A 23,704-nucleotide genomic window follows, 5' to 3' on the forward strand; every position below is an offset into this window, starting at 1 on the left:
TTAGCTATGATAAGAAGCTCTTCTAGGAGAAGGACACTCCAAAATCAAACCATTGCTCTCTAGTCTTGGGTAGTGCCATAGCATCTGTACCATAGTCTTCCACTGTCTTGGGTTAGAGTTCTCTTGCTTGAGGTTACATTTGGGCACAAACTTATATCTAATTTCTCCTTATCTTGTTTATTTATTTCAATGTTACTGCTCTTAAGATATCTTATATTTTCCTTGTTTCCTTTCCTCACTGGGCTATTTTCCCTGTTGGGGCCCCTGGGCATAGCATCCTGCTTTTCCAACTAGTCTTGTAGCTTAGCAAGTAATAATAATAATAATAATAATAATAATAATAATAATAATAATAATGATATAGGAAATATTTATCTAAATGTCATTGCTCTTAAAATATATTATTTTTCCTTGTTTCCTTTCCTCACAGGGCTATTTTCCCTGTTGGGGCCCCTGGGCTTATAGCATCTTGCTTTTCCAACTAGTCTCGTAGCTTAGCAAGTAATAATAATAATAATAATAATAATAATAATAATAATAATAATAATAATAATAATAATAATAATAATAATAATATGCATCACAAAACCGCAAAAGCAACATAAAATAGGAGAGCCGCATAAAGCCCATCCAGCATAAACTTGAACAGTTTGTTTTGCTCTCAACAGATGGCGTTCAGCCTGTCTCTTCAGTAAACAGATCGCTAAAGATGGTACGTGAGCTCTCCCTTTTGTTATTTTTATGAGAATATTTTTAATGTTTAAGTTCATCTGCAATTCTACTTAGTCTTTCATCAATGTGCAACATGTGATAGTTATATTCTTTGGTGTTGATTTATTGTAAGTTGAAGATTGCAACAGATATTCGATGATATATATAGGGTATTCGTCCGATGTTCATGTGGACATATTACTCGACGTTATCTTCGGTTCCGTTCAACTCCCATTATTTAATTTTAACTCAAAGTTAGTTTAATTCACTTCTATGGTAGGTAATGTGCTTATGATGTTCATAGTCAGGATATATAACTTGGGAAGTTTGTTCCCTTTTCGAGTGTTTTATGTGAAAATGTGTCATTTAACTTGTTTGTGCCCTTTTTGAGTGTGGAAATGTGTCCATGTATATCACGTTGCTTTCCTTTCTTTCAAAATTTGCGTAATGGATAGCTACCTATAGTCACTTTTCTTTTACCTGATCGGGAAACTTCCTAGCGTAAAGGGCACCCCTGCGAGTCGGTGCAAATCTGCCTCATTCAAAAGAGTTGACCATAGTTCATTAGGTTTCACGATTAAATTTGAGGCGGTTGGTCATAAAAAAAAAAAAAAAAATTACCCACTGAAATTTTTCCAAGTACTGTTTCGATCCGCACTGTGACATGGGTAGCTCCTGCTTAATTTCGAAACTCCTTATAGATGGAACCCGTGATGTCCCATGCCAAGAATCGTTCAATTTAATGCTGTCCCATCGATATACATTCTTACCCTGGACCCTTTGTATATCAGCGGCCAGTTCCTCGCCCGTTCATTCAAAATGGTTATCAACTAACCTAAACTTTCCCTGTTAACCGCCTAAACCCCTTACACTGCCGTATTCTAAGTTTGAACATAATAAGTAAAGGTGGCCGCTATCATACATACACCTCCTTACCCCTCATAAGATGTTAGTTGGTTGGGTCGTGTTCTGTACAGTGGCGTTTAATACTGCTGTAATTATTATCATGAATTTTTAGGTAGGGGAGAGGTCATTATAATTCGTCGGTCCCTGAAGCCATGATCAAGTTACTCGAGTAAAATTTCCCTTCAACCATTGCTTCCTACAAGACTATAATAACACCCATTGGGCGGCGCTCCGTTCGCCTATCACCTTGTGGTGCAAGCCTAAACATTTATTGATGTTCTAACATTCTTAACTCCCTGGTAAGATTGTAGTTCATGGGGACATGTCCTGAAATTATGCCGAACACTAATTTGTTATTTATACAACCAACGGAGTAGGATAGCCAACATCTAGTTGAGATATTTCGTAGATTAAGCCCTTGTCTAACAATCCACCCGAACTAATCTTTCGTTTTCGTGCTCTTGAACCGCATTATTTAAGATTTTTGTTTTTATCGACTTTTGTTGGCCCCCGTTATTTAAAAATTTTATTTCTATCATAGCCTACTGTTGGCCCCCCCGTAATTTAAAAATGTTATTTCTATCATCGACTTTTGTTGGCCCCCAGTTATTTAAAAGTTTTATTTTATCATAGACTACTGTTGGCCCCCGTAATTTAAAAATGTTATTTCTATCATCGACTTTTGTTGGCCCCCAGTTATTTAAAAATTTTATTTCTATCATCTCCTCCCTGACTTCTTCCCTTGTCAACTGACCCTTTCCTATCATATTGTCCACTAAGGCTCTGATCTCGTTTATTTTTTTAACTCGTCTACAGTGTCCTGCAGCCCTATGAAATTATCCCTAAGGTTATATAGTTTCCTAGGTTTTTTTGGTTTCTGCCTTCAAGTTTTTGAAACTCCCCCTGCATTTACTACTCAACCATCGGGCATGTTTGGATTCACTGATTCTTTTCTGTCTAGGTAGCCACAGCCTATATGGAACCATAAATCACATTCGATCGCTTCTTGGTTCGATCTTACCGGTATTACCGGTATTTTGCACCATCCGCCGTCGTTCGGACCAGCCATGCTTTCTTCTTGCTTAGTTGCCTGAATATTCTTCCTCTCCTTTAGCCGTTTTCACCCACTGCATCTTTCGCTGATTCTCTCTTAGGCACCATGTTTAGAATCTTTTGGGCTTGAGTATGTTATCCTAGGGGCTTTTTTTTTTTTTTTTTTTTTTTTTTTTTTTTTTTTTTTTTTTTTTTTTTTTTTTTTTTTTTTTTATAATAGAACACATCACGCATCACCTCTTCCAAAACTCATCAGGCAGTCTGGAAGATTCGAATGTTTTCAAAAGTAACAATACGGGTTTGTGTGAAATAGTGGGTTGTTTAGGGGGCTTGGGTTAGGAGTTCAATAGCTCAAAAAACGGTCATTTGCCACTGTTTTAAACCATCAGAAAGATTCAAAACATCTATAATTACAGCGTTTTCTTTTTATGCCAAAAATAATATTGTTTTCATAGAAACATTGAACTATCCATTTATGAGGATTTTTTTAATCCGTCCCAGAAAACTAGTTGTAAGGGATCATAGTTCAAATCAAACTAGTGATTTGCTGCATAAGTAATGATAATCTTCAGATAAAAATATATGGTGAAGGAAAATAGATACCTTAATTTGTCAGTTACATGTGTGATTTTTCTATTCTGTTATTGTTTATGCATTTCTTACCGTGATTAATGGGGCATAACATCCGTTGAGTTTTAGGACCCCCTCATATAATTTTTGCGCCGGGAAAATTCCAAAAACGCAAGGTAATCACTTGGAAAAAATGTGGTTCAAAGTGGCTGAATGTATACGATAATTATCCATGATTCACTTCACGTCCTGATGGGTTTGCTCTGCCATGTCTCCCTACATTCGCAAAATTGTGGCTTCTGCGTTCTGGTAAGCGGTGGTACGTGTTGCGCTGCGCTCGCAAACACTGACTTCTGGCGGATTGATGGGACAATTTTTTGGGGGGGCCGCCATAAACAGAACTGTTATTGGTGGTGGAGGGTTTTTTTAAAAAAAGGGGGCCGGATCGCGAGGTCTAATAATGGTTTGTGGAATATTATGTGGAAAAAATGCTATAAGAAATACTACTATGTTACCATACAAAAGTGTAAATTTTCAAGAAAATATATACCTTTTATTGGAGTCTGTATATCAGAGGCCAGTTCCTCCCATGTTCATAGAAAGTTTTCTTATTTATTAGTACTTTGCAAGTTTTTCTTTTTCAAACCTACACAAGAACACTGCCTAACCTAACTTACAAGCTGTGTCCATGCCTACTTACTTGAAGGGAGACGAATACCCCTGTTGCGAACCCCCCTTATTCTGCAGTATTCTTAGCCGGCCGTAATTGTACAAACAGGTGGCTGCTATCTAGCATGCACCCCTTTTTTTTTTCTCCAAGTGAACATTTGGAGCCATTGTATATCAGCGGGCAGTTCCTCACACGTTCATTAAAGATGGACGTCTACTAACCTAAACTTTCCCCCCTAACCTAACTCACAAGCCATGTCCTTACCTACTTACCTAAGGGTGGACTGACGCCCCCTATGACCCCCACCCCCGTTACACTGCCATATTCTATGTTAGACATAATATATACAGGTGGCCGCTTTCATACATGCACCCCGAACGTTTATTACCATGCCAAAAGAACGTGGCCTTGCCATTGTGAGTTGATCTCGTGTAAGAGCACATCATTCAACCATTATTTTTAATAGTTAAGCTACAACCCTAGTTGGTAAGGCAGAATGCCATAAGCCTGAGGTCTCTAATACGGAAAAATAGCCCAGTGAGGAAAGGAAATAAACTATGAAAACTAGTAAAGTAACAAGGTGACGCATGGATCTCGTCCATGTTCCACTTGACCTTGTCAGTACAGAGTAGTGTGTCTGATTGTACCCTCAAGCAAAATATTTTAAAAACAGTAATAACAACAAAACAAATGTTTCCTATTGAAACTAAAAACAACTTTAACAAAAGAAAGGGTAATCGAGCAGAAATGTGTGCCTGAGTGTACCCTCAAGCAAGAGAACTCTAACCCAAGGCAGTGGAAGACCATGGTACCGAGGCTATGGAACTACATAAGACTAGAGAACAATGGTTTGATTTTAGTGTGTTCTAGAAGAGCCGCCTACCATAGAAAGTCTCATCTACAATTACCAAGAGGAAGGCAGCCACTGAATAATTACAGTGGAGTAGTTAGCCGCTTGGGTGAAGAATTGTTTGGTAATCGCAGTGATGTGGTGTATGAGGACAGGAGAACTGCAGAGCTAACCCCTTTGGGTGAAGAATTGTTTGGTAATCGCAGTGTTGTCAGGTGTATGAGGACAGAGCAGAATCTGCTGAGAATGGGCCAGACTATTTGGTGTATGTGTAGGCAAAGGGAAAGTGAATCGTAACCAGAGCGAAGGATCCGATGAAGTATTGTCTGCCTAGTCAAGGGATCTCAATTCAAATAAAAAAAATATTTAAAATGGCATTCCAGTCTGCTTTGATGTACTGCATTAGAAAGAATGACATTTGGGGACTGGCTGTTCAGTGTTAATTAACAATGAAAACAAGGCGGGATTGACCTTCAAACATGCTGAATCTTTGTATATTACAGTAGTATACTAGATGATACGGTAGACGGGGTGTCTGTAGGTTTTGGGGACAGGACGATATCTTTCTTATTACTAGCCAAATCGTTTTTCATTATGGGGAAGATGTTCTTTATAATGATCCAACATACTGTACCATAATACTGTATGATGTTATTTTATCATTTTGAATATCATCATAATTTACCTTTACCTCTGCAATATTTTCAAAGTTCAGCATGGTCCGAACACAAGTCACGGGTAGCTTCTGCTTAGTGTCCAACTTTCCCGATAAATAGAGCCTGTCATCCTAGTCTAAGAAACGTTCGGTTTTACAATTTAATACTGTCCCGTCAATCTACATATTTAGGTTTCCGTTAAGTTTATAGTTTTTAGGGACACGTCATTTATAGTGAATAAATATCATGAAATGTTAGGTTAGGGAAAGGTCGTTACCATGCGTCGTCTGCTGAAGCCACGGCCAACTTACTCGATCGTAAAATTTCCTGCAATCATTGTTTCCTACCTGACTATAACAACACCCGTTTGGCGGCGCTCTGTTCGCCTATCAGCTGCTGGCGCAAGCTTGAACAGTTATCGATGTTCGGGCTTATGTTTTCGCAAATTCCAACAATCTTCATTCTTAACCTCTTGTTGAGATTGTTATTTCGTTGGGACACATCCTGAAATTATGCCGAATACTAATTTTTTATATATACAACCAAAGGTTAGGTTAGCCAACATCTAGTTAAGATATTTCAGTAGGTGAACCGAGTGTCAAACAAAGCAACCGAACTATCCCTTTCGTTGGCCGCGTGATTTCAAGTTTTTAATCCCCCCCCCCACATGACTCGAGATTGACCTGGAGTCTATCCTTTCCAACTCTAACCGCTGTAATGGATAGTCGTGTTTCGTACAGTTTCTCTTTGAGCAATGTTGCCGAGTTTATCACTCATATTGATCAAATTAATTCGATTAAGACTAAGGTACATACACCTACGTGATTTTACTAGAGTTGCCCCAATTTTTTTTTTTTTTTTTTTTTTTTTTTTTTTTTTTTTTTTTTTTTTTTTATAGGAGAGACTTATGAAGGGGTAGTGACCTGGGAACTACTAGGTTCGGTTAGGTGGGGTTTGTATATTAGCGACAGTGGTTGGGGGGGTCTCGGGGCGTTAGCCCCCCCCCAATTAGGTCACAAGGAAGGTAAGGACATGGCCAGGTTAGGAGGGGATTTTTGGGTTGGTTGTCCATTTTTCTCGCACATTTCCGACATCCATGACCAGAGTGGTCCTAGTATGTAGATTGTTGGGACAAGCATTTACAAAACTAGTTAATTTAATATTATTTCATTCCGTGACCATTCCCTTGAAAAATAGCTGATTTCGGACTTCTTTTACTCTAATTTCGGCCAGTCAAAGGGCTGTCACCATAAACTACAAAGGCTCCGGGATAAATACTGTATCCCAGTGAGGAAAGGAAATAAACGACAAAAAGTAACAAAGTAAAATATTTCAAGAACAGTAGTAACATTAAAACATTGTATATATATAGAGTATAAAAAGAGACTGCCTTTTCAACATGAAAGCATGTTGATGCAAGTTTCCACTTTTGAAGTTCTACCAAATCCAACTGTCCGATTAGGGAGATCACAACTTTTATCATAGCTGGAATAAAATCTCTAGAGAACTATGTAGGAATTATCCTCATTATGGAGAAAGCAAGACCGTTATAATTTACTGCATACCTAGTATTAGGAACGGTGGTACTGTCCGGGGAGAAAAGTGTAAACGATGGTCAGAATTATGAAAAATCGAGTGCAACATGTATAATGAACTAATTGATATGTGGTGCCGGAGATTAATATCTAGATTGGGAATTAGAAATTTGAGTTCATGTCCAACAAATTAAGATGAGAATCGGCAGCAGAATACCAGACGGGAATGGTACTTGAAACTTGGTAGAATGAAAGAATTAAAACACTTCATCAGAATAGTCTGACACTGAGAATCTTGAAAATCTTGAAAGAAATAGTAAGCCAAACTTTCTTTTTTGCTGTTGAAAAGGAGACCTAATGTGTTTCACAATAGTAAATTAATTGAGAATCACATCTAAGATTAATCCATAGTGGAAAGAAGACATTCTCCACAGAGGTATCACAAATAAAATTGCCACATAATTTGTGCCATAAATTTCATGACTTGGTTTTAGGAATTTACTGCATTGTCAAATAGGTTTTTTGTAGCTGGTCTTGTACTTGTTATTGTGTTCATAATTAAAGTTATTTCTGTGAGGGAGACTAATACTGTTGCACGAACTAGATTTTTAGCAATTTACTGCTTTGTTCAAGTTATTTCTAAGAGGAAAACATACTATATCATTGTTGCCATACATACAGGGCTTAATTATAGGTCTCGACCTGAGCCCGTGCTGAATTGCGTTGGAATGGTTTGTTGTGTATAAGGACTTTGGATAAGTACTCTATTGAACTGAACCTAATCTATGTTGCCGACTCAAAACCAAAAAATCCAGGTTCTTGCTCGTGTTGAACCTCCGAGATAAAATGGCTTAGAATGCTGTAATTAATTTAATTTCTATTGATGTTTTGGCAAGTAATGTCAGGCATACAGCATTTATAACAATTTGAATTTTAATGTTTAGCAATTTGGAATATATTTAGTGAACAAATTTTTAAAATCTTCATTCCCTTAACTTGATTTACATCTGGATTATAGTCAATAATTTTATCCTTTTGTTCACTAAAGTATGTTGGAGGCATAGCATGTAAATTTTGAAAATAATTTTTTCTCTTAACCATTGTAGTTATTTCAAATTCTGTGTAGCCATTGGTATTTACTGTCATTAACAATTTCATCATGATAAGTAAAGAATATGGCAAATAAACAATCAGTTGACTTAAAGAAATTTCTTTTTTTCCAGGCCACCCATAAGAAGAAAACCAGAAAGTTGCGTGGCCACGTCAGCCATGGTCATGGCCGAATTGGTAAGTGAATCTGTGGTCATCTTACTTTCCATTGAAATACATAGTAAGTTTTAGTAATTCTTTTCCAGAAAGTTTTCATAGTATATACCATTAGCTTTCATATACCATCCTTCTTTATCATATAAATATGCATTTCCATTTGTTTTTAGGCTAAGAATCTCATTTATATGTATCTATTTGTATACATATGATTATGTATATGTATGCGTACATTTTGTATATCTATATCCACATTTACTTTTTTTTATTTTTTATTTTTACTTAATTGATGATATTATTTTAGTTGTATTATTGCCCGAAGAGCTCTGCTCCACATGGGCTTGGACTGAGTCTTTTTATGTAAATATTTTTTGTCCAATAAACATTATTATTATTATTTCTATGAAGATTAAATAAGATTTTGTAGTCGTGATGCTCGGAACGATTTTTAGCCTAGTTACGTATGATACTCATTCTACCATTTATCCTAGGTAAGCACCGCAAGCATCCTGGAGGTCGCGGTAACGCCGGTGGCCAACATCACCACAGAATAAACTTTGATAAATACCATCCAGGTTATTTTGGTAAGGTAAGTCTCAGCGTATTGAAGAGTAGTTGAGGTGAAATACAACATATTGTATTTTCTGTGAGTGTAATACACATTTGAAATTGCTCATTCATTTTTTATGTTGGGTAATGTAACCTTAATTCAGTTTCTCTTAATTACTGTACAGTATTGTTACTGCGAATGTTGGGAGTCAAATAACGTAATCTAGAAGGAATAGTAACTGCCCTGGAATATCTTGCTAACTGTATGTGCAAAATCGTTCTAAAATGCTTCATTTTTCAGGTTGGTATGAGAAATTTCCACGTCAGGCCCAACCAGAAGTGGTGTCCCATCATTAATCTTGATAAGATTTGGTCCTTGGTATCGACACAGACTAGAACGCAGTTCAAAGACCCCAAAATCAGTAAAGGAAGGGCACCTGTCATAAACTGTGTGAAATCGGTGAGTATAGATTTTATATTGAATTCCTACAGTGGGTGTATTCAAGATTGTTTTTCCTCAATGTAACTTGAATATACAGTATATCAAAAACTGTATAGCATGATACTTTGGTAAACCTAAATATATATCTTAAGTTCTATGGCCTGGTACAAATAGACCAATGCAATACTCTCAGCTGTATGTACATTAGAAAGCATATAATTGAAGAAAAAATAAACCAGTAATATTATGAAGTAATATTCCATTCTGCACATATGCAGTACAGTAATTTCATAGCTAATAAATCAATTAAGGTAGAATGTTAACTGTGTAAGATAGGCTGATTCCAAATAGAATCAACAAGGAAAGATAGTAGAGGAATATGGAGAAATTTTTTTTATTTTAAAATTAGCCATTGTTACCCCTGTTATCATTCCTATCTCTGAGATTTTGGGAGTTTTAAATCTTGACAGGTTTATTTTATTGATTTACCAACTATAATAAAATTTCTCTTTGCTGTAGAATGTCTTGAGTGTGGTGGTTAGGTTATGCTTATATGGGTTTTGGAGGGATTGGCATCTATGTCATCTTGCCACCAATGAATGATTCTCGATGTAAAATTTAAATATCTATTGTTAGTCATGCGATGTTCCATTACAAACTGGTCGGTGAGCACAATACCGAAAGTAAAATGCAAACTATATTAGAAGTCTGCATAGGAATTTGAGGCTGACAAGCCTACTTCATCTTTAACAAGTGGTTTTTGAAATGTCCGCAAGGCAAATGTTGAATTGTACCATGTCATTGTTCTTGTAAATGGCCTGTATCAATATATGGGAAGCAGGGGGTACTGAAGGACTACTGGAATTACAGTACTGTATATGTGATTATTTTTTTCATTAATGTACTCGGAAAATATAAATGTCTATGGGGCCTTTGCAGTTTTTATAAAGCATTGAAGTGGGAAAGTGTAGTCTGATCAGTCGATGAGTGATCTCACACTAGGTAATGTTTTTTTTTTTTATTACACATTGAGACTAGTTCCTGTTGTGAAGGCTTTAACTATTCCTAAATTTTATTACAATTATATGTGAACATAATGACAGGATGCAAGCTGTTATGATAAAATGAAGATCAGTAGTTGTCATTTGCTCCATACAAATATAATCGGTTAAGTGGGAACTGTTGAACAAGTTGTACGTGTAGTGCTACCATTCTCAAATGTTTTATAGGGTTGTTTGTTGGACCCTCATTCATTTAACCATTGAAAGTCAAGGCTTAACTGTGCCCTCCAGAGGAAAATTTTGTGGTGGGTAAATACTGTGGGATGTAATTACCTATAGTCCATTTCTTTTATCGAGGCAGATTTGCACCGACTCCCAGCGGTGCCCTTTTAGCACGGAAAAGTGTCCTGATCGCTGATTGGTTAGAATTATCTCGTCCAACCAATCAGCGATCAGGAAACTTTTTCGAGTTAAAAGGGCACTGCTCCGAGTCGGTGCAAATCTGCATCGCTGAAAGAAATGGACTATAGTTGCTGGTGTTAAGTAGTCGTCCATTTATATTTGGCCATTGACAAGGTGGTATGATGGAGGTTTTTGATATATCCAATTCAAATCTTGTTACTATGATGTCAATTAGAACGGGCGGTCAGATTTTACTGATGAGTGTTCTTCTCTGAGCTTGAATGAAAGGAATACAAATTATTGCTAATTTTTGAGGGAAACTGAAACCTGTTTTTCTGTAATTTCAGGGATACTATAAGGTACTTGGTAAGGGAAAACTCCCCAAGCAGCCAGTCATTGTGAAAGCAAAGTTCTTTTCAAGAAAAGCTGAACAGAAGATTAAGTCAGTTGGTGGCTGCTGTGTACTAGTTGCATAGGTAAGTAGCTTTTGTTTGAAAACTTTTTTTTCATGTTTTCTGTCACCAGGTTTTGTGTGTGTGTACACCGTTAACCCCTTTTACCCCCATGGACGTACCGGTATGTCCTTGCAAAAAAATGCTATAAATTTTTTTTTTTTTCATATTTTTGATAATTTTTTGAAAAAAATTCAGGCATTTTCCTAGAGAATGAGACCAACCAGACCTCTCTATGACAGAAATTAAGGCTGTTAGAGCAATTTAAAAAAAAATATATATACTGCAAAATGTGCTGGGAAAAAATAACCCCCTGGGGGTAGGTTGGAAATTTCCAGATAGCCTGGGGTAAAAGGGTTAATGTACAATGCTTCGGTGAGAAGCTAGTAGGTCCTTAGACTGCTTTCAATATTTTTTAATGGTTCAGAACTTTATAGGATTCATAAAAGTAATTGAAGGAAGTTTTATGGTTTTTATATTTTATTTTACTCGTCCCCCCTCCAAGTATTGATTACTCTGGACTTCTATATTATTATTATTACTTACTAAGCTACAACCCCAGTTGGAAAAGCAGTATGCTATAAGCCCAGGGGCTCCAACAGGGAAAATAGCTCAGTGCGGAAAGGAAAAAAGGAAAATAAAATATTCTAAGAAGAGTAACAACAATAAATATCTCCTATATAAACTATAAAAACTTTAACAAAACAAGAGGAAGAGAAATAAGATAGGAGAGTGTGCTCGAGTGTACCCTCAAGCAAGAGAACTCTAACCCAAGACAGTGAAAGGCCATGGTACAGAGGCTATGGCACTACCCAAGACTAGAGAACAGTGGTTTGATTTTGGAGTGACCTTCTCCTAGAAGAGCTGCTTACCATAGCTAAAGAGTCTCTTCTACCCTTACCAAGAGGAAAGTGGCACTGAACAATTACAGTGCAGTAACCCCTTGGGTGATGAAGAATTGTTTGGTAATTTGTGTTGTCAGGTGTATGAGGATAGAGGAGAATATGTAAAGAATATGCCAGACTATTCAGTGTGTATGTAGGCAAAGGGAAAATGAACCGTAACCAGAGAGGAGGATCCAATGTAGTACTGTCTGGCCAGTCAAAAGACCCCATAACTCTCTAGCGGTAGTATCTCAACGGGTGGCTGGTGCCCTGGCCAATGTTAGAGTGACGCTGGTACTTCCTCAAAAAGAAATGCAGTGATATACAGATTTTGCTAAACGATGTTGGTGTTTCTTGAAGATTAAAATTAAATGATAGAAATTATTTTGATTATGTACCATTGCTCCTTGACATTCTGTAATTGGATTTTTCATGATTTTTTCCGTTAAGTCCTTGGTAATAATTTCCGAGTCTGGTATCTGTTTTTGTTAGTGTGTTTCTATGCAGATGGATAGGCTTATGGGTTTATAAAGATCAGCTGTCAATTAAAAAAAAACAGGATAACCATTCACACTACCTAAAATATTGGTTCATTTCCTTTTCTAAAGTAATGTTCGTAAGTTCTCTTGGGCATCTAGTATTGTAGTAGTAAGCTTATGTCATACATCATTGTTATGAGGTTTTCTATCAACACTGCGAGTTTTTATTTTATTAAAAGGAAATGTGTAAGGCACGCAAATTTTTTATTTTTTTAAATTTTTTATTTCTTTGTAGGTGCTTAGTAATGACCAGCAACTTGTTCTTTCCTATAGTTCAACTATTTTCTTTAGGTAATTTGTATTATAACTGAAAATGCACTCCTATACTATTTATATAAAGAACAAAAACTACTCTGCCTCATCAAATTCTAAAAAGTCAGGATTTTAAAAAACTTGTGCTTCATTAAAGTATTGATCACACAAATACCAATCGTTGTTCTTTACATAGGAGTTCAGGCCATAAAAACTTGGCGAGGTGGCAATAACCTCCTGTCAGGGGAAAGGGAGGGGGGGGGAGCCTGAACTTGTAATAAAGATAATAATAGCTATAATCCCCCCCCCTCTTTGGGCTTGTCATCCCTGTTGGGAAGTTGTGGACACGTTGGTGTCTTCCATAGGACCCCGTTGCTCGGAATTTGTCTCCAGCACTCATCAGCTCTTCAGCATGAGGAGGGGGACTTGCCTGCTCCTCTGTAGCCAGGTGGGACCCCAATCTCACTACTGTGGCATACAAAATCCCAGCTACCTGAACTCATGCAGTCCGCAAAGCGCTCCTTGAGCAACCGCTCATGCAGGGGACTCTACTATTGAAGTGGATAGAACTGTATGCCATCCTCCAGTTTTTTTCGCTCCTGTTCCTTGCTCATATTATACCAAGCAGGCCTGGCATGAGGCCTATGATACACCTTGTCCTCGAGGAAGGAACCCACGCAATGAGATGACATCTCACACTCTTTCGGTACCCCTTCCAAGCGGCTGCAACTGCGGGGATCCTGTTCAGTGTGGTTGGGAGAATAGCATCTTTGGTTCACTCTGATGACCTTGTCCCCTTTCGTGCTCCGTTAGACCCTCTCCCACTACCGTGATTGTTAGCACTGTCACCACCTCCGGCACCAGCCCCCATGACCACATTGTCGACTTGTTTCCAGGCACCAAAAGAACCTGTAAGTGGGGCTGCTAGGGCAAGGCTTTCTGAACCTGATTCATTTGTTAGATGTCTGGAAGCTGGAGTCCTTTCAGCCTTGAACAATTTCAGCTTTCAAATAGGCAATTAGGTGATTCCAACTGCACAAGATATGCCCGTTTCAAGTGCTGTGCTTCCGCCTGGGAACAGTACCACAAGTTTTGATCCCGAGTGTGTTCACTCTAGTTTCAGGTGGGTCTAAGCCAAAGTTGTCCGCTTACACCATTATTTTGATGATTGACTGATAACTGGCAAACTTGGTAGAGTCCCTTTCGACACCAAACCATGCATCTTGAGGTTTGCTATGATCTGTAGTGTGTGGTAGATCTTGAAGTCATCCCTGCAGTCCAAAGAGAACCATATATACGTGGATCCACCTGTTCCATCTCAGAACAGAATTGAAAGATTCTGTGAAGTGACTCGACCCTTCTCCTGCGGAGATTGCTGTTATGCCACCGGTTGCAACGTTTGTTGGAACACCTTGTACCAGGACCGCTCAGCCCCCAGCAGTCGCATCCATAACTGAAGACCTTGTGGTAGCATGCATTCCATTAGGATCCAAGCAGAAGAAAGACTTGCTGGATGCAGGACTCGGTTCTCTAAGGGGGATGGCTTACCTACAACATCACATGTTGACTGATTGGCAATAGGGAGGTACCTTGTCACAACAGTTCTGTACTCTGCCTGTCCATATTCTAAGATGGAGAGAAGACAAATGAAAATCTGAGCAGAAGACTTAACAGTTGGGTCCGAATGGTCTTATTTTCCTCGGGTGGCGACCAAATTCCTGACTTGGGTTCCTCTGGTAGACGTGTTAGTGACGTTTCGATCACAAACTGTCGGTGTAGTACTCTCCAGTACCAGTTTTGCAGGCGGTATTACTGGATGCCTACCAACATCCTTGAACCTTTGGACAACGTAGACATGCGTTCATCCAATTTTATGATGAAGAGGCTCCTCAACTAGGTGATGTCATCTTTTAAGTTACCAGTGATATCATCACCTCTGCTATGGCAACACGCAGAGGTACCTGAACCTTTTTCTCTTGCTGACGGTGATTTCTTTGGGGTTAGCCCCATCATACAGCCTTCAACGTCCACCACTTGTGAAGATTTTTCATAGGCCAGTCTCATCCTACGACTTTACACCTCGTGGTTATCCAGCAGCTTGCTCTGTTTTTGCGGCCAGTGGCAAAACATGTCTGGATATTCAAGGAGGTCCTCTATTGTAGTCCATAAGGGAAAGTGGGAAGTCTTTTATGGTAGGTGTTGCCTCTCGAATCCACCATACCCTTAAATGGCGATGTTTTTTTTATTTAACTTTGATAGGGAGAACTTCAGTCTCGGCACCCCGTGAAATGCTATCCCTCGGCCTTTGGCCAGGTCTTTTGACTAAACAGTTATTTTCCTTTTTGCTGAGTTATCTATTGGTCATAAGGATCTTTGCGTTATCTTTTTCAAAGCTTGGAACGTGGTTAAGTATTGCATTCCCTGTAAAGAGTCCTTAATGAATTGTTGAATCGAACCTCAGATCGCAAGTTGACCCTTGATGTTTTTTATTTTTCTCCCTACCAGGCCTCTGTCACATTCCAGGGGTCGGTGTCAGGTTACTTTGGACCTTATCTCTGAATTTATCGCTAAGGCTCAAATCCGGCAGTCGCGGACTCTATATTTATGCCCTTTCGCATTGCGAGTGCGTCCTTTAAAGGCGATATCTCAAGCTTACCACACTTTTCTAGTTCGCCCACGCAACAATCCGCTGCTTGTCGGCACGGATGCGTTCTAAAGGATGATTACGAAGAACGCGGTTTTCTCCTGCATTAGGCAGGTCATTGATCATGCCCTCGATCCTTTCTCATGATCAGGAAAGTGACCTGGAGCTCATTATGTCTAGCATAGGCTCATCCCTGGCGTTGAGAAGGCAATTTTCTGGGGGTTCAGGTGTTGCAAGCTAGTGTGGAATTGTTAAGCGGCCTTCACTGCCCACTATCTGCAAGACGTGACACAGGTGCCTAGAAACATTCTCTTTAGGCTTTGTGGTTGCTGCTAAGCAAGTGATCTAGCTGCCTTAGCTCCATTGCTGGACCATCAGAAGTCAGTCGAGGGCAGATGTTACAGTATTAGACTGTAGTAAGTGTAAAAGTATGACTGGCCTTTTGTTTTCATGTCTCTCTTGTGGTACAGCATCGGAGGTCCTTCTAGTGGCTCTCATTGATTGATTTTGTCCCCAATCTCCTGATAAAAGGGAGTGTTGTCGTCTAGGTATGTACATAACAAACGTGTGGTTCATACATGTCTTGGATGTAGTCAATGTGTGGTTTATACATGACTTAGATGTAGTCAATGTGGTTCCCCACTCAACCACTAATGCGCAGGCCATTGATGTCTTTGGTATTATTAGACCTGTTAACAAGGTGTGGATAACTATCCTAAGTTTGCATTTGGCCATCCATGGGCAGTTTTCAGCCTGTTTAATGGTTTTGTATCCACAATTAGGTGAACCTCGTATGTAAAGAACGGGGGTTTGTATTGTCATCAGTACAAATGTCCATTTTCTAAAGTAATTGGTATTTTCCTAACTCTACAAACCTGGTATTCTTTACACTTACTGGTCCTGTCATCACCTTACCCCAGTAAGTCCTGCTTGTAATCAAAAGAGCACAGGTAGTGAGTGTGAATCAGGCGTCTCCCCGCGCTACTGCCAGAAGGTTGTTGTCACTTAGCTGAAAATTTTTATGAATTTAATTCCAGATAGGTAATTTTTGTACTTAATTACTGACTTTGTGGTCAGGTGATCTAAACTTGTCGCTTTCTAGAAATACAAATAAGTAAGAGGAGTTTATGATTAATTTATATAAAACATCCTCATAATGAGTGTTACATCAGCATCAATATGTTATAGTAGCCTATTAAGTTTTTGTAAAGGTCATTTATAGCTATTATTATTAGTTACTTGGCCATGAATGTTTTATCATAGGTGCCATTTTGCCATATAATAAATAGTTATAGGAAAAGAAAAAAATCTTTGTTTTCCTAGAAAAGTATCGATTGAATACTACGAAGAAAATAGATTTATACTTGGCTTAAGCTGTGTTCAATAACCTGGGCTTTTAAAACTCTTTTAGTTATGTTTAGCCGGTTTAGCTGACAATGTAGCATATAGTATACTATACACGACTGAAAGAAGTTAAAAGAATGGATTTTGCTGACAAGTCTTTTTATAGTTTATATATGACATCTTTTTCATGTTAGCGTTTTTATAATATTTTATTAAGTTTCTCATTGTTTATTTTCGTTTTTCCTTTCCTCACTGGGCTATTTTTCCTCATTGGAGTCCTTGTGTAGCATATTGTTTTTCTTATTTCTGTATTTCCTTTCCTCAATGGGCCATTTTTCCCCATATGAGCCCTTGGGCGTATAGCATCTTATTTTTCCAACTAGGGTTGTAGCTTAGCTAATAATAATAATAATAATAAGAGAATAATATTAACAACAGCTTCATTTAAACACTTTCATCCTTTTTTTTTCTATTAATTTGAGGTACATTTTAACATCAGCAGTTTTATTATTTGTATTATTTGGTGTCATCAGCTCATTTGATCTTAAGATTAAAATGGAGAATATGCTTGCATATGATTCACAGAGGATCCTTTTTGTAATTGGTGTCATCAGCATATTTTAAGATGATAATTGGTAATATGCTCTCATAATTTATAGAACATTTCTTATGTATCCTATCTTATACAGTAATACCGTATATTTCCGCCTATAAGACGACCCTATATTCCAAAATTTAACCATTAAACATGGGGGGATCGGCTTATACTACCGTTATAAAAATCCCACCTTGAATTCTATGTCAGGTTAATCAGTAGGTTAGCCTAGGGTAAGGTGCGATAACCACCGACACACGTGAAATGATTTACATTTATAATTGTATAATAAAAGTAATAAAACCATTTTTACCGTATATATTATTGGCATATCTACAAAAATGGCATAAATGATAAATTCGAGGAATAATTCCATATCAGATACCAACTTTTAACCATACGAGCACAGCTGAGCAAAGGTAAACATTGAGTATTGGTTGCGTTGGTAGCAACTTTTTCTCTCGCCAACATTCCAGTAAGTTTAATGCTAGTGTTAATTATGATAGTAAAACCATATAGGATATCATAATATTTATTTTTAAATTATTTTTAGCTGTGAATAACAGTTTTGGATTACAAACGGTAAAACCTTCATTTCTCAATAAAAATTACTGTACATTACAGTATTGCATTTAAAACATAAAAAATGGTAAAACTTTCCAATCAATATTAAGCATCAAACCTGTGACATGTATATATCTAAAACCCATAAAACTCCTCAAAATTATCACTGTTTCGAAAAGCTGTTCGAACCTATCACGAGATTTATCATATACGCCATCATCGTAAGGATTCCTGTCCGGTTACAGTGAGTCGACTTTGGCTTCGTCGTCGCATTCGTACAATAAATAGTCTTCACTGCCATCCATGGCATTTGAGATCTTGCATTTTTTAAAATTATTTCATGACACTTTCCACCTATACATTATCCCTTGCTTTTATAACAATCTCAAAATAAGCATCAAAGAACATAAAAGAAGAAGAAAAAGAGGAGGAACGGGCATTTCCTACGTGAGCAGCTGATAAGCGTAAACAAAACAATGCAGGCTAGGTGACGTGTGTTCTAGGAAAACAATAAAGGATTTGCTTTATTTCATTTATTTTGAATTTTTAAGGATACCGTTATTAATATCATCTTTACATAACCTATATTTCATAAGATGTAAAAGCTAGCCTAGGCTATACACCCTATGATTGAGCAGTCGTCTTATACTACCGATATGAGTTAATTCATAAAATTTTGCTCTAATTTTGTACCTCGTCTTATATAAAGGTCACCTTATACGCGGAAATATATGGTATATGCTGTTTTCTAAATGAGTTTCATATTTTGATTTTTGTTCTTTGGCGATTTTTATTGCGGTGTTCTGTATTATTTGCCGATATCTTGAAGCTAAATTTCATGTTTTGATTTAACTGATTTTACACCGAATTTGGCAATTTGTGATTATTTCTTGTTTTCACTAGTTCTTTGCCTACTTTTAATCCTGTATTTTGGTGATTTCTAATGCTAAACTTCTCTACCTTGCATTTTTATATTTGGCAACTTTGACTCAAACCTATTGGTTAGAAGTGGAATGTATGTGGTTGGGCCTTGAAAACAAGTTTGTTGCATATCCAGATGATAATCCTCTTCCTCAATTCCATCCGAGTGTAGATCTTGGTTCAGATGATAATCCTCTTCCTCAATTCCATCCGAGTGTAGATCTTGGTTCAGATGATAATCCTCTTCCTCAATTCCATCCGAGTGTAGATCTTGGTTCAGATGATAATCCTCTTCCTCAATTCCATCCGAGTCTAGATCTTGGTTCAGATGATAATCCTCTTCCTCAATTCATCCGAGTGTAGATCTTGTTTCAGATGATAATCCTCTTCCTCAATTCCATGCGAGTGTAGATCTTGGTTTGCTAATATCTTAATAGAAGTCAATAAAATTAGTGCATAAGTTGAAGTCGAACAGAATTTAAGTAGATCAAGAAGATAGTGGCTCCTCATCGTTCCGACCTTGCATTGATTTGCTTTATTAATGATTTAATACTCCATTTAGATTTTAGGTGGGATTCTTTATTGCAAATTTACCTTTGAGAAATGCATTTAGTCTGTTTCTTCTTCAATTGCGTAAGTTATTTGCATATTTTTTATTTTTTTTTATTATGGGTTATCAATCTATCAAAGAAATTTTTTAATCCATTTTCTACCTTGAGTGAGTAAATGTTTGTTACTGGTCTTCAGCTGCCAACTCTCGTCTTAATTTGTTGGACAAAAACTTGCTGTATTATATATTCCTAATTGTATATTAATCTCTTGTTTGGATGTTACATAGGCTTTTCATAATTTTCAATCAGGTTTTCTCAGCCTGTACCATCCTGTATGTAGTGCTGTACTAGGTTATGCAGTAAATTCTAACAGTCTTTCCTTTGCTATCATAAGGCTCAACACTACAGTCTTACAGCCTTCTAGAAATTATTCTTGCCATGACCATATTGTGGCATGATCTTCCTAACCAGGCAGTTGATTTATATGAAAATCTATAACAATGCTTGCATGTGTATTATGTAGTTACTGCAGTGTATGTGTGCATTCGTATTACTGTCAGTTACATTATTTTTACCTGTCAGTTAGTGTTTTATTAAAGAGTAAATATAACCAGTCAGTTTAGTGTTATATTAAAGAGAAAAATAATTTAATATAAGTACAAAGTACAAGAATAAAGTAATGCTATAGATTGCAAAATAAAATAACCGTAACTAGTCTGCTAGTTAATTTAATACCTTTGGCATTGCTAAGATGGAAAAAATCTAAAAATCTTTGCCTTGCTTATTACAAATTTGATTTTGTCATAAAATTGTTAGAAAAACATGTTGATCCTGTTTTAAATGAATTGTCGTACTGTAATGTACAGTAATAAGTTTTAATAGAAAAGTAGAGTAAGTGCTTAGGAAAGGTGAAACTCTAACCATGTGGGTTGATGGGACAATAGTCTCTACGCACATTAATGGTGGTGTGCAATGAGAAACTCGAATGAATATTTGTAAATATGTAGTGTACTGTATACAGTCAGGCATATACAAACATAATAGTTCTCTTTACCTGTAGTTAGTTGCATACCTTTTTGGTTTTACCCAAACTAGATTTTTCTTTCACAATTGAAATATCCTAAATTTAATTGAAGATCTTTTTGTTTTGCTATTATAGAGCAGTATGGTTTACAATTGGAACCGATGTATAGGAAGGAAAATCTATAAGAATGGGTATATCCTTATATTGGGCAGTTGCAGTGTGTGCGCGCATTTATTATTAAAAATATTTGTTTATTGCTGTTGAGTTGAATTAAAAGGGTGGAATAGTATTAAACTGACTGTATTATTAAAGTGACTTTTTGATAGTCTATAAGGTGGCCTGGGGACAACTGATGATTTTGCGAACGGGCGGACGGAATAATACTGTCGAATGTTCATTGCTGATTTATATATATACTAACTCCATGTCTTGGTAGAGTTTCTTTTATTAATTTGAATATTTTTTTTTGTTTTCACAGGCTACTGGAGCTGCTTAACTTGTGAGGTAAGCTTACTGGTTTATTTTTCAATCTTTGTTTAAATAAATTTGTTACGTTTCATAATTTAAATACTGAATATAGAATTTACTTTTCATAATTTAAATACTATATGTAGTTATGGTAGTTTTTGAGAGGATATTTATGATGATTATGCGAACGGGCGGACAGATTAATGAAGTTGAGTGTTCAATTCTGATATATAAATTTTTTTTTCCTTTTCCTGTAATTTACAGTTTACTAATTTATATACGTTTTTCTTCACAGGCTACTGGAGCTGCTAAGTTGTGAGGTAAGCATACCTGGATAGTTTTAAGCTGTTTTATGTATATGTATATATATATATATATATATATATATATATATATATATATATATATATATATATATATATATATATATATATATATATATATATATATATATATATATATATATATATATATATATATATATATATATATGGATGTTTTTCATATTTTAAGAACAACATATATTAATATTTGAAGAATATTTATGATGAATATGCGAACGGGCGGACTGAATAATCAAGTTGAGTGTTCATTGCTGATTTATGTCTTTGTAATATTTTTCTGTTAATATTGTTTCTGTGGTTAATTTGTAGTTCTTTTTCCTTAACAGGTATCAGCTGTAGCTGCGTAAGTTCTGCGGAAAAAATAAACGCTAATTCCGTATACGGTATTTGTTTCATTTTCATTTAATGTAAAGGTTCCAGTAATGTCTTTGTTAAAAACTAATATGTGTAAGGTTCTGAACTTCTGATGTATTGTTAGATTTCCCTCATCATTTACATATATTTTAATCAGATTGCTGCCTCATTTCTGCTCTTCCCTATTGGGTTTGTTTTAAGATTGAGGTACAGTCATGTTGAACATTGTTTTTAAGGCCTCCCTAAACCTTACCTTGCAAGGGCAGTTCACTTAAGAATGCCACTACAATTTTTGGGGCCCCATGAAATTTTGTTTCTATAGTTTTGGCACTTCTTTTCTCCTAAGTCTGTTGAGAAATGAATAAAAAAAGAATAAGACCATATTTGAAGAGATTTTCGTAGAAGAAGCTTCGAGTAATAATTATTTTGTGCAAGTCAAATAAGTTGGTGGAAAATTTGATGAATATGAAAATATTCCATGAAGGATTGCCAAAACATTAATATAAAAAACTTCAACCTTTAATTTCTTTGCAAAGGTAGCCCTTTGCCACATAAAATTTCCAACTAGACATATTGGTCTTACAATGGTGATGCCATTCATATTGGTCATTTTTTTCCCCAAATGCTTGGTCATGGGTAAGGTCAGTGTTTGAACAATTCAAGTTTTGATGTGACCAAAGCTAAACCGACCGACAGATCTAGAGTAGTGGCCTGCACTAAAGGTTTGCAAATTTCTTATTTTATTTAAACTCCGGATATAATAGTAAAGAATTTTCTTTTTCCAATATAAGTAAAAATTTGAAAAAAGTTATAGATTGCCACCGTATTTAAGGCTTGAACAATAAATTACCTATGTTCCTATATGAATACAAACCCTATTCAATTACAAGAGATTTACTCCTGATTTATTTAGTTACGACTAAAATTACCAAGGGTTTGGGGTTCTGGTAATGTATGGTCATTAACGATTCCCTCCCATGCTGGGAAGAGGTGCAAGAGTCAGTGAAAGGGGTCATCTCGTTACTGCACCATGCTGTTCTTTATACAGTACTTGTTTGTGCACTGCTTTTGCTGTGGTGTATGCCTTATGTTTTTGCGAGTGTGGTTGCCATATTATTGCTGTTAATGGTAATAAAGAGGACTTATTACGGTCTTGATATTTGTCCATGTGCCACCATTTTGAACCTTGGCGAGATCGACTGATCCTTTTTGTCCAATTTGTTGAAGTAAACTCTGTCCCCCTTCTGCTTGGGATTTTTTATGGGGAATGGCTGCCTTCCCAATAGGAGAGACAATGCAAGCAAAGTATAGGAAGTAGGCCATATGTCTGGGGGGCAAGAAACAAAACCCTGTGTTTGTAGTTCACATTCTCCCTTTCAGATCCATCCATGTTCAGAGTTTTCAGAGATGCCACTGTCCAAAAATTGGTCATACTTTCTTGGAGTGCAGAAGAGATTGAAGTACTGCAGTGTTTCCTATGGGACAGTGATACAGATCCTCTGACTTCAGCCCTTGTCCATCCAGAGCATGAAATAAGAAGTGTATCCTTTGGTTTGGATTTTAAGTTCTAACATGCCCATCTCATTTGAGCATGCGTGTTTAGGGAGACCAGATTTTTCGTTTATGCCTATCAAGGGGATTGTTCTGGTTTGACCGTGCAACCGAAGAGCGGATAATGTTGCTCTGAGAGAGGTACAGAAACTGGGTTATTAAGGTTTATATGCACATCCCAGCTGAACAAGCTGCCATACTCATGTACGTCCGCTCTGACGCTCCACCTGAATGTGCTGCTACTTCTCGTGTAGTATACGGACAAGTGGTTACTATCTTGTCAACTTCAGCTTGCACAGAGCCAAGTAACCAGTGTAACTTCCATTTGGAACAAATTAGTTACAAAACGTATTTGTAGGTCCCTGAAGACAACTCAAACAGGGTTTTTCTCAATTTCAGAATGTTGAAACCAAAAATGTAGTGGAACCATACTCTCCATTTCTTGGAGTGGCTATGCTTTCAACCTCGAAAGATTAACCCCTTCATAAGAAATGGAGATCAGACTCCTCCCTATTATTCTGCTCCTACACATAGGCATTCCTGATGGGGGACACATTGGTCTTTATCTTCACGGAGATACAACTCTGATAAATAGTCCAAGTCCTT

At 36.9% G+C, this 23,704-nt stretch overlaps 1 protein-coding gene across 1 annotated transcript; it reads left to right on the top strand.

Moving 5' to 3' along the window:
- The first annotated feature begins 616 nt into the window (after positions 1–616).
- On the top strand, positions 617–21,574 carry RpL27A (ribosomal protein L27A). Its single transcript, XM_068356933.1, has 8 exons — positions 617–712; positions 8,175–8,238; positions 8,709–8,806; positions 9,068–9,226; positions 10,959–11,087; positions 20,860–20,885; positions 21,145–21,169; positions 21,520–21,574. The coding sequence occupies exons 1-5, from the start codon at positions 710–712 to the stop codon at positions 11,085–11,087; spliced, it is 453 nt and encodes a 150-aa protein (XP_068213034.1). The 5' UTR covers positions 617–709; the 3' UTR covers positions 20,860–20,885; positions 21,145–21,169; positions 21,520–21,574.
- Positions 21,575–23,704: the final 2,130 nt, after the last annotated feature.

Source organism: Palaemon carinicauda, chromosome 33 (assembly GCF_036898095.1).
Source record: "Palaemon carinicauda isolate YSFRI2023 chromosome 33, ASM3689809v2, whole genome shotgun sequence".
NCBI lineage: Eukaryota > Metazoa > Arthropoda > Malacostraca > Decapoda > Palaemonidae > Palaemon > Palaemon carinicauda.